The sequence below is a fragment of the Polypterus senegalus genome, chromosome 6 (assembly GCF_016835505.1).
Source record: "Polypterus senegalus isolate Bchr_013 chromosome 6, ASM1683550v1, whole genome shotgun sequence".
Classification (NCBI taxonomy): Eukaryota; Metazoa; Chordata; class Cladistia; order Polypteriformes; family Polypteridae; genus Polypterus; species Polypterus senegalus.
The window spans coordinates 145507600-145519437 of NC_053159.1; the positions used below are offsets into that span (position 1 = coordinate 145507600).

Here is an 11838-nt window from a genome sequence, read left to right on the forward strand (position 1 = left end):
GACTATTAATTGAGGACATTGCAATTAAATGACAGCAGAACTGACAAAGAAACAACTACTTAAATTTGACCTTGGCACCAAACACATGAACCAATGCCACTAACCTGCATTTTGTCAGTAAGTCCACGTTGGGGGTAGTGTAATAGTGTAAGACATTTTTTGTGGCACACTTTGGAACTGGTAAAAACAATCAAGCATCACTTGAATACCACAGGCCATTTGAGCATTTTTGCTTACCATGTGCATCCTTTCATGGCCACAATCTTCTAATGGCTACTTCTAGCATAATAATGCACCATATCAAAAAAGCTAATGTCATCTCACATTGGTTTCATAAACTCAATCTGAATCTAATAGAGCACCTCTGGGATGTAGTAGAACAGCAGCTTGAATGTACAGCTGACAAATAGGCAGAAATGACCTGATGCAATCATGTTAACATGGATCAGAATCTCAGAGGATTGTTTCTGACATCTTGTGGAATCCTTTCCACAAAGAATTGATGCTGGTTTGAGAGGAAAAAGAGGCCATTCCCAGTATTAGTAATAATTTGTTACTAATAATTGACTCAGTGAGTGTATATGTACTTTACCATTTTCAAACTTACCTACTGGTAATTCAGTTCAGGGTCACACCTATCCTCTTCCTCTAATCTGCCATATTTATAGCCCAGACCGAACCTGTTAGTCAGTTCAATTGTGAACTCTGCTTCTGTAAAGATGTGTTTCTTTTGTTTTGCTGATTTTTAAGTATACAGGTCTTTTGTAAAACCAATATTAGGCATTCAGGGAGAGCATGACACTGACCGATATACAATAAACAAAGTGCTGGTGCAATGACTTCACCTTCATTGTGATAAAAAACAATATTTTCATATCAAACTACATAAAAATTGTAGTTATTGTGTATAAAAACTATTGTTCTAAACCATTTACTTATCCTAGCAGAATCACAACACATGAAACACCAAATCACTACCACATGAGCCACAAATAACTAATTATTTTCATATTTCAAAGCTGGGTTGCATGAAAACTTACCTGAGGGCAGATCTTTGACTTTAGGGATTAGAAAATTGTTGCGCAGGTGTTTTAATTCATCTTGTTCATCAAGATACTGAGCAAACTTTTCATCTGTTATTCTACAGCCCAACTCAGAAGACAATTGCTTAAAAATGGTCACTGGGGAATTGCAGTCGGATGCTTCCATTGCAAAGAAAAATCACTCTAGAAAAGAATATGAACCCAAAATTAATGTTTAGCACATCTGGATATGTTATTAATGTTGACCTAGCTGTCAAAAAGATGCCCTTTGTGTCTCAGTATTTGCATATGCAGAGTTTCCTACACATTTTAAAGAGCAGTCTTGCAGAACAAAGCAATATTGCCCTCCTTTTCTTTTGCATGGCTTCCACTTCACTTCAGAGAACTCTTAACACACTTAACACCAATCCTCCAGCTCCAAATCATTTTTAGCAAATCAAAGGATGTGAAAGTTATTCTCTTGGTATTAAACATCTGAATAACTGTACCTGATAAAGCAGTGTCAAATCTCTGTACTATTGTACTGTTTATCGCCTCATTCAAAGAGACTGATAACCATACCTCAGCTTTGCTAATATTCATAAAAAATCTGTCGACTACCGTTGTGATATGAAATTTTGCATACAAGTTGATAAATATTTTGTATGTCTTTATTTGTAACTTGGACAAAGCAATGTAATATTAGTGTTACAGTATTGATAATAACAGCAATGGTTTGATGGTTTAAGAACCCCTTCCCCCTTTTAGGAATGAGTCTCTTTGCAATTTAACGACAGGGTTGGAGGAAGTGCCTCAAACCAGTTTGGCAAATATTTCTCTGCTAAAGTCTCTCAGTCAATCCCCATAGGAAAGCCAGGATGCCTAACTGCCAAGCTTTAGCTTAACACATGGTTTGGAGAGCAGGTGTGAAGGCTTTTTGTCCCCCCCATTGGTCTGGAGTATGGCTGTTTGTAACTGTCTTTTATTGAAAGCCTTTAAGCACCATGACATCTCATTGGCTGTAGCAGTTGAACAGAAAACCTATAAATTTGCTTGCTTTACCTCACTCTCTCTCTCTTACCAAACTAATGAAAGTCCATCTCACACCATGAACTGAAAAGGACAACACAATGAACAGCACAGCGCAGCAGCTATATTGAGACAGGCATGCGGCCTGTTCTGAAGAAAGCTGACCTCAAATGGTGCCTTAACTAGAGACATTTTAAGTAACTAACAAGTTTGTGTGCTGCCTGAAACTACACATCAACATTTATCAGGTTGTATGGTTGACAATATTCAAATGTACTTTGCATATTGTTATTATTTATGAATATGATTAATAATACATTATTTGTGTGTAACTTAACTCCTGCTTGTCTTTTACTACACCTAATTGCCTGAGGTTATAAATGTAGAAGGTAAGGTGGGGAGAAGTTATATGGCACAATACTTTATAAACAGTGGTAAGTCTGTGAGATTTGAGGCATTCTGACAAAGGCTACATATTAGGGGAAAGGAAAATAATATATTACTCTACCAAGACAAAACAACCACTAATGAAAAAAAATATTGACTTCATATTTAGTTCATTTACCTGCATCAACTATAGTTCTGCCGTGCAGCAAGCACCCTAATTCTTAGAGTGTGGCTAATAATAATGACTTGAAACACTCCTCCTAGAGAAGGTGTAAGCTAGAGCCATACCTTACAGTAGCAGCACAAGACAACCCATAATACAGTTAGCTTGGGTGCTGAAGTGAGGAAAAAGAGGTACAAAAGCAAAATGCTTATCTCGCTGAAGAAAAATGTACATGATCACTGTCTCTCAGCAGATGTATTTCATGCTAGCAAAAGAGGATGATCATGTAAAACATCAAAGACTGCACCTTCAGAACAGCCGACCATCAGAAGGTGCAATCAGACCCAGAGAAATACCTGGAGAAAGAAATACAAAGTGCACTTGTCTTCAGCTTGTACCAGTGAAATCTCTGTGTTGGCCCTCAAGACAGAACAAAGCACAAATCCCCATTGCCACTTGAGATTATAGGTGCTCTTACACAAAAATAAGTATGGTATTGATTTATACAATTGATTCTAAGGCTGTTATCGCTTGTACCCATACAATATGAGAAAAGCCAAAAAATGCCTTGGTATGTGTGTTCCTGGTATTATTAAAGCTGAAAGTAATAACTTATGTTTTAATATATATAAAGCTTCTTGTTCCAATTTAATGGAAAAGCTAGACTCAAGAGAATGAGTAATTAACAGCAGCTGCTCGCACGCAATCACACAGTAGCCTTAAACACTGCATGAAACCCATATTACACACACACACCCTAAGGTAAGTGAATGTTAAATGCATTCAAAGTATATAGACACTGTGAAACATTTAAACCAGATTAATTCATTGCCTGAGCAATTAGTATTTTAAATAAAGAAAAGGCAAGATCACTGTTGTAAATAGCTCTGGCCTGCTGGATGTCCTTTGTTACAACAAGGTTGAGGGAGCATGCCATGTATTTAGATCAAAGAATAGAAAGTTGTGGCTGCAGTGGGCACAGGATCACCAAAACTGGACTGTTGAAGAAAGGAAAAACATAGCCTGGTCTGATGAATCTCAATTTCTGTTGAGGCACACAGATGGTAGGGTCACAATTTGGCACCAAACACATGAACCAATGCCCCTAACCTGCATTTTGTCAGTAAGTCCACGTTGGGGGTAGTGTAATAGTGTAAGACATTTTTTGTGGCACACTTTGGAACGGGTAAAAACAATCAATCATCACTTGAATACCACAGGCCATTTGAGCATTTTTGCTTACCATGTGCATCCTTTCATGGCCACAATCTTCTAATGGCTACTTCTAGCATAATAATGCACCATATCAAAAAAGCTAATGTCATCTCACATTGGTTTCATAAACTTAATCTGAATCTAATAGAGCACCTCTGGGATGTAGTAGAACAGCAGCTTGAATGTGCAGCTGACAAATAGGCAGAAATGACCTGATGCAATCATGGATCAGAATCTCAGAGGATTGTTTCTGACATCTAGTGGAATCCTTTCCACAAAGAATTGATGCTGGTTTGAGAGGAAAAAGAGGCCATACCCAGTATTAGTTATAATTTGTTACTAATAATTGACTCAGTGAGTGTATATGTACTTTACCATTTTCAAACTTACCTACTGGTAATTCAGTTCAGGGTCACACCTATCCTCTTCCTCTAATCTGCCATATTTATAGCCCAGATCGAACCTGTTAGTCAGTTCAATTGTGAACTCTGCTTCTGTAAAGATGTGTTTCTTTTGTTTTGCTGATTTTTAAGTATACAGGTTGGCCATGCCCAAACCGCTTTCTGTCTGCTGCTTATTTTTTACTACAATATATAAATATACTATCAACATATACAGTACGTACGAGGGGTACCCAAAAGTAACCAGAATCTGTGCCTGGCATGAAGTCTAGACTTAGCTGTAAATTTTGCTGCTAGGTGTAGCATACTTACAGTATTCTGTGACAATCTGCCAAGTGGTGTTGCTCTGTATTGTTCATACAACATTCAGTGTCGGTTTTTCTTGGTGCTTATTAAATGTGTTCTGCAATTTTTGTGATGGGTGATAATAAAGAGCAGCGAGTCTGCGTTAAATTTTGTTTTCTCTTAGAGAACACAGCTGCTGAAACTGTAGTGATGCTTGAAACTGCTTTTAAAGAGGAAGCTTTAAGTAAAACACAGGTCTACAAGTGGTTCAAATGAGGGGAAATGTCACTTGATCTTGCTTCATGCAACTTTTTCTTGTTCCCGCATATGAAAAAATAATTCAAAGGAAAGTGTTTTTGAACCATTGAGGAAGTCAAAGAAAAATCACTGCAGGCATTTGACAACGTTCCTCTTCAGCAATTCCAAAAATGTTACCACCAGTGGGAAAATTGTAGGGGTAAAGTACATACATTCACACGGAGAGTAAAAAGGTTTCAGTAAGTAAAAATGTAACAATTTTTTTTTTCAATTCTGGTTATTTTTGGGTACCCCATTGTATGCCAGCATAGATACTGTATATATAAGCATTCATATGTGTAAGTATGTGCATATAATTAATTCTTCACACACAAGAATATCCCTGCTTTTCAAATTATAGGCTGTAAATAATATACTATTATCATACTAACTTACAAACCCCCCACTTATTACTCACTTCAGAAAGCCAAGTATGCTTAATAAGAGAGTCTTTACAACTAAATAATATACTTTGATAAATTTAAATAAACTTCAGTATAATAGATGGAAAGTAGTTTTCAAGTAACAATCACCTAATAGCTAGCTTACTGAAGAACATTAGTTCTGGAATGGCCAGAGTGGCTCAGTAAGAGGGGCATAATTTGTCCCCGGACAGTTCACACTTAAGAAAAAGACCTTTGAACTCTTAGTTAATGCTAAGCAATATAAAATATGTTCTGCTTTTTGTTCCAAGTGCTAAGCAACAATCTGGATTGTCTTACCAATAGAGATACACATGGCTGGCACTGTGAATCATTTTAAAAAACTCCTAAAACTCCACTTTTTAATATTTGACTTTTTTATAGCTGCATTTTAAGTTCTACTCCTAGTAAACTATAGGTACAACAGAATTTTCATATTCTTAATGGATTTGCAGTCATTATTAATATTTACACAGACTAGATAAGAATTGGGGGGTGAGATTCTCTAGACTTGTGATTCCTAGGGGTCTGGGCACACTCCCAATATTTTGGTCATTACTTTAATAACATTTGTGTATTTTTTTAAAAAACACACCAGGTATTCACACTTTAGTTCTTTGCAAACTCAAGGAGCTGGTTGGTGCATGTGACATTTGCATCCCGTCTTTTGAGTATGTACAGAAACAAAATCTGCGTGAGATATATATTCAAGATGCATTCGTCTGCACGCTGCTCACGGTAAGTGTATGTTGTTAATCTATCACTATTCTTCATTATTCAACCAATCACCATTTTAACATCCCTATAAATTACTTTTTACCTCTGCAAGTTTATCAACACTGCCTGTACAAAAGGTAAGTAACAATTTATCAATATATTTATTTTAAGAATTGTAATAAAAGGTTTCCTAGAATATTGTTGCTACTCTGTTCTATTCCGTCCTGTGACCATGCTAAGTAGCAATGTTGGCATTATTGTGATTCCATTATCCATCCACTCATCCATTATCCAACCTGCTATATCCTAACTACAGGGTCACGGGAGTCTGCTGGAGCCAATCCCAGCCGTCACAGGGTGCAAGGCAGGAAACAACCCCCGGGCAGGGCGCCAGCCTACCGCAGGGCACACACACACCCATACACAAAACACACACTAGGGACAATTTAGAATCGCTAATGCACCTAATGTGCATGTCTTTGGACTGTGGGAGGAAACCGGAGCACCCGGAGGAAACCCACGCAGACACGGGGAGAACATGCAAACTCCACGAGGGAGAACCAGGGAAGCAAACCCGGGTCTCCTAACTGCAAGGCAGCAGCGCTACCACTGTGCCACCGTGCCACCGATTCCATTATTATTAATATATTATTATAAGCATTCTGTGTCTAATTTTTAGTTTGAATGTTCTAATCTGATACTGTTTAGAATTATTTGAAATGTTAATAAAACATAACAGTTTAAAAAAAATGCTTTATTTATTCAATAATTTTTGGGGGCATTGGCTCTCAGCAGCCTATCTCTACTTTTCTCTGCTTTCTTTTCTGGTTTTTCTCTGGTGGTATTTTGTGCCACCACCACCTGGTTAAGTACAGTCACTGGTGATGCCTGAATGACGGAGGATTCACCCAATTGTCCATGAGACCTACTGCATCAGATTCAGTAAGACAAGGCTTTGAAACAATGAGGAATGGCTTAAGAACATCTTTGTTAGGTAGAAAGCACAGTGAGAGCTGGCTGGTCTGTTGGTCTGGGCACCCCTCAAGTTTTTTTTTTTTTTCTCAAGCTAATCTGGAGTCCTACTTGGCCGTCTGACTTTATCATGTATTCATGTTTAGAGACTTACAACACAATATTCCATACAAATACACTACTTTTCTATTATTTGTATATTTACATACGTTTGTATTGATTCTTTTTTTTTTATTTAGTCATTATTATTCTTACCTAATTTTAATTTTTTTCTTTTTATAATACTGTTTCTTTGACATCCTGTAAAGCACTTTGAGCTTCATCCTGTGTATGAAAATGTGCAAATAAATGTCAATTTTATGTGTCTTAAAGGAGCCAGAATTTGTAAAAATAAATAAATATAAGCTGATTTATTAATAGCTTATTTCCAATAGACCAGGAGCCAAGGACCAAGTCATGTTACCAGCGTGTGCTTAACTCTTGTGCCGCTTTGCAGAAAGTAATGAAAAATTAACTTTATTTTCACACATTGGTTAAAAAACTGGTTTAAATAAGAACTTAACAGTCATTAGAGTAAAGACAACATGTGAAATGTGCCATACATGTTGTTTCTCTTCCAGGAGACATTAAAGCAGAACTGATTTTTTTTTCCGTGTTCACAACAGCTGACGCCTCATCTCTGTAATTTGCTTTGTGTTATTTATATTTGGATTCGTTAGTGGTCAGTCACCACCGTTTTTACCGAGTCCCCTGTAAGGCGACCCCACTGAAGCGACCTATTGATGTTTAGCCTCTCTCACTTAACTCTCTGATCCGTAAATCGCGTGTGCTTTCAGACTTAAGTGATCCAATCAACCGATGAAAAAGCATACAGATAACGCAATGTCTTGCAGGAAGCTCTTTTTTTAAATATTACATTTAACGTCCAGATTTTTACAATATGACGTGATTTATAAATGTCCAACGTCCTTCCTATCGCCTATGCAATTTCAAGTAAAAAATAGCAAATATAAGAAGTGCTCGTTCACGCTTTGAAGTTGAGACAGTAAACGACTTACTTGTCTTTGCTGAGAAGAGCCGTGCAGATGTTTAGCGTGTGCTGTCCCGTCCGTCCCGTTTTTACCTTCCTGAAACCGGCCACCTAAACCCCGCCCACTCGCTGTTACTCTTTGCTCTTTCACTTTTGTGCTGAAGCAGCAAGAGGAACTGCTGGGGGTTTCGCAAGTTTCCTATCAGTTTGTAGCTAACAAGGGGAGGATCCTGCGGCACAGAACGGGTTACGAATGGACAATATTTATGGCACAGCCGTTCCAAAAATCTATCTTGTTGGGTACCTTTAGAATATGTGAATGGCAGTAGCACTGTTGTAACCTTATTCATTATGTAAATTGTTAATCAATGAACTGTATTTACCCCTTTTTCAAGTGATAGACAACGTGACACAACTGTTGACTTTAGGTGATTCTACACTACACCGAATTCCATGTGTTTTTGCGTGCTGTGTTCGCTTTTTTTTGTTTTACATTTGCTCTTTGGTCCTATAGTATTACTGTTTGTTCTCCGACTCCAAAGAGTGTTGCGTCATTCCAGTAGGTTGGAAATCTGCATTGGCTTGACGACAGGGACTACACCTGCCTAGGTCAGTGACTCTGCGGAGGACCGGTATACCGTTCAGGATTAGTTCCAAACTTGCACCCCGTGCTGTCTACATATGCCGCGTCTCCTAATAAAACTTAACTGAATAAAAACGTCCAGAAAGGTGACAGATTAATTAGTGGCATACTTCTATATATCATCTTAAATTTATTTTCTGAATGTATTAAAGCAGCCAAGTAGGCTTCATTTAAAGACTTTCTAAAAAGACCGATTATTAGGCAACTGTTAAGAAATATGTGTCAACATGTAAAATTTACTTGAGCTAAACCTTTCAAATTTCTTTTTAGTAAAAATCAAATGCTTTGAAATTTGATAACGAGGCTGTTTCGGCTGAGAAGTGATCAGGCAGTTAATACGTAGGTTAAACTCAAACATTAATCGAATGGTTATTATTGTAGTGCCCCAGGGTCTGGACCTGATAGGGGGCAGGGATACCTAGAGAATTCACCTATACAGCATTCCCTGGAGGAGCAGGTAGAGGAGGAAAGTATGTGTGTGTGTGTGTGTGTATGTATGTGTGGTTGGTGTGGTGGACATACAGACACAACACTTAAAGAACACTTCAATGCATCTCCAGACTACTAAAGCCCATCAGCCCAGATATGTGGCCATCAGTGAGCCTCAGATGTGGACCCAGGCCTTGGGTCAGCTCATGCTGGGGCATTGTGTGGTATACAGGTTGCCTCTGATGCTGGATGAACAGAGTGAAAAAATCCCTTTTCAGGAGATAAGTAGTGGATTAACAATTTACAGCTTTTCTGCGTACATTGAAGTTGATTAAGCCTTGAATGTTGATGCAAACAATTCCAACAGGTGTCCAAATTTTTACTGATTACTTACAAATCCTCCGTCTATCTGTATAAAAGCAGTGTTTAGATTATAATACTACACTCTCTGAAGCATTATTCGGACAATATCATACTGTACTGTATATTGCCATCATAATTGTGAGAAAAGGGCAATTAACAAAGGAAGACAGACCATTATAACCCTTAAAAGTGCAAGTCTTCCTTTAGAGAAATTGCAATGAAAGCCAAGGTGTCAGTGAGTACAGTTTCCTAAACCATCCAAAGGAGCTTGGAAACTGAAGGAAACTCTTATAGGAACAGTTCTGGCAGATCCAAAGCCACAACCAGACCATTAAGCTTACTCCCCCATGTTTGACAGTTGGTGTCACACACTGAGGAACCGTTCTTTTACTTACTCAATATTGTACAAGAACACTCCGAGATGAAGCAAAGCTTTTAAATTCTTGATTACTGGTTCATGAAGAATATCCAAGACCTTCTTTTAGTCTTCAGTAGACCAGTAGTGGTACTTCTGAGCCCTGTCTTTCTTTGTAATTTCTCTAAAGGAAAGATTTACATTTTTAAGCATTACAGTGGTCTGTCTGTGTATTGTCCTTTGTTAGTTGCCTTTTTATTGCTTTTATGATAGTGATACACAGGACAATATTGTCCAAATAATGTTTCAGAGATGTTTATCCTGTATGTATATGAAAACCCAATGCTAAAAGACAACTATATGCAAAAGGAACATGTGACTTACTCATAGACAGTCACAAATCATGACAATATTCATTTTTGTTCTGTTTCAGGAAAAGCAATTATGAAGACACATAATAGGTATACACTGTCCATTTGAGTGGGAGGAACTGAACAATGAGCTTCAATAGGTGTCTGAAAACAGTGAAAGAATTTAACATTAAATGAGCCATATGCACGGGTATTATGTTTACAAGCCCACTCTCTAATGTTAACAATGAAATGTAACAATAAAAGTATTTTAGTCTGAATAAATAAGACATTATTTGCATTATTTGTATTGTTTTGCTATAGCAGAATTAAACAAAGTTTTAAACACAATGTATTCTCTCAAAGGGAAGTGAAAGTGCAGTTGTCCTTGAGAATAAAGTTTATTAATGTTAATCACACTAGTTGGCAGCACTGAAATTAAAACATAAAGGTTTTGCTTCTTTCAGTATATTTGCCTTCTCACAGTGAACTCTGCCATTTTGCCATGACCTTCAGTTGATAATTTACAATTGTTAGTAAATGAAGTCAAGTCTACGTAGTTATCTTTTTTGCAGACTTTTTTTTTTTTTAGCTATAGTACTAAGGTTGCCCTTACGTTCCTCATTTTCAAAATATGTACATTCAAACTGAGCACTTACAAAATGACATTATTATTCCTACATTTTCTGGGATTGGAATGTCTTCAAGGTGCTACTTCAGGTTTCACTAGTTGGTAACTTCATCTATTTATGTACTTCAGTTGTCTTTATGAAAATATGTATTGTTTTAACAGTTTTGCAACATTTACACTTAATGTACTTTCACATGTGCCCCTGGTGTTTTTCCTAAAAAGTCATTTTAATGTAAGAGAATGAACCATATTTTTAGTAGCCTTCATCATTTTAAGTACTTTAGTGATGCCATCATGGCAGTTGAATCATGTGTCCTCTCACTGAGATTGTTCTTCCTGTGTCAATGTGGGTTTTTCCTTGGGCCTTCTAGTTTTCTGCTTACTTCACAAAGACATGTGTGTTAGGTTAACTGGCATTTCCAAATTAGCCCCTTGTGAATGAGTAGTCCCTGCCATTGACTGTCACCCTATTCAGAGTTGACTGCACCCGATTTAGCAGGTTTGATGATGAGATGGGATTAATCATGACGCTGTTTAATTACTATGCTATTAGAGGTATGAATTTAAAGTACAGGAGATAGGTAGGGAGCATCAGAGCCACTCTTCTAAATCTGCTCAAAAATGCAAGCATGATTACTGTTTATTAATTTTCATTTTGTTTTTGTGTGATCCAACCTCATAATGTTGCAGAGACACCAATTTATTAATTATGTTTGGACCATGGAAGAGGTGGGCCTCAATCTGGACATTGTAACTAATAAAACAAAAAGTGTAAGCCTTAATGGCTGTTTTTCAGGCAACCTCACTTCATCCACTGCATTACCTCAAGGCTGCTGTCTTCCTGCTCTTTTGTTTATTTTGTATGCCAGTGAATCCAGCATTTCTCATACTGTAATAATTCTGTCACTGAGGGTCTGTTAAAAGATAAGGAGGACCTGTTGTTAATGAGTTTGTTTGATGGGTTTCCGTGATTGTCCCTTTTTTACAACTAAATATCCCTAAGGGCCGGTCCACTCTTACATTTTCATTTAAAAACACAACCATTTATCTCCATTTTCCCTTTCATCCACGCTACACTGGTGTTTTTGGCTTACTAATATGAATACTTCTTAAAATGCTTTCCAGAC

The 11838-nt window shown here is 37.4% G+C and overlaps 1 protein-coding gene across 1 annotated transcript in view; it reads right to left on the bottom strand.

The window, feature by feature from the left end:
* The window catches only part of kynu (kynureninase), a 150604-nt gene extending 142524 nt beyond the window's left edge, over positions 1–8080 (bottom strand). The window contains exons 1-2 of the mRNA XM_039757370.1: positions 7969–8080; positions 1041–1226 (exon numbers count right to left, since the gene is read on the bottom strand). Of these exons, the coding sequence (XP_039613304.1) occupies positions 1041–1209 (169 nt within the window). The 5' untranslated portion in view covers positions 1210–1226; positions 7969–8080. The remainder of the gene's footprint in view (positions 1–1040; positions 1227–7968) is intronic.
* Between the last annotated feature and the right edge of the window lie 3758 nt (positions 8081–11838).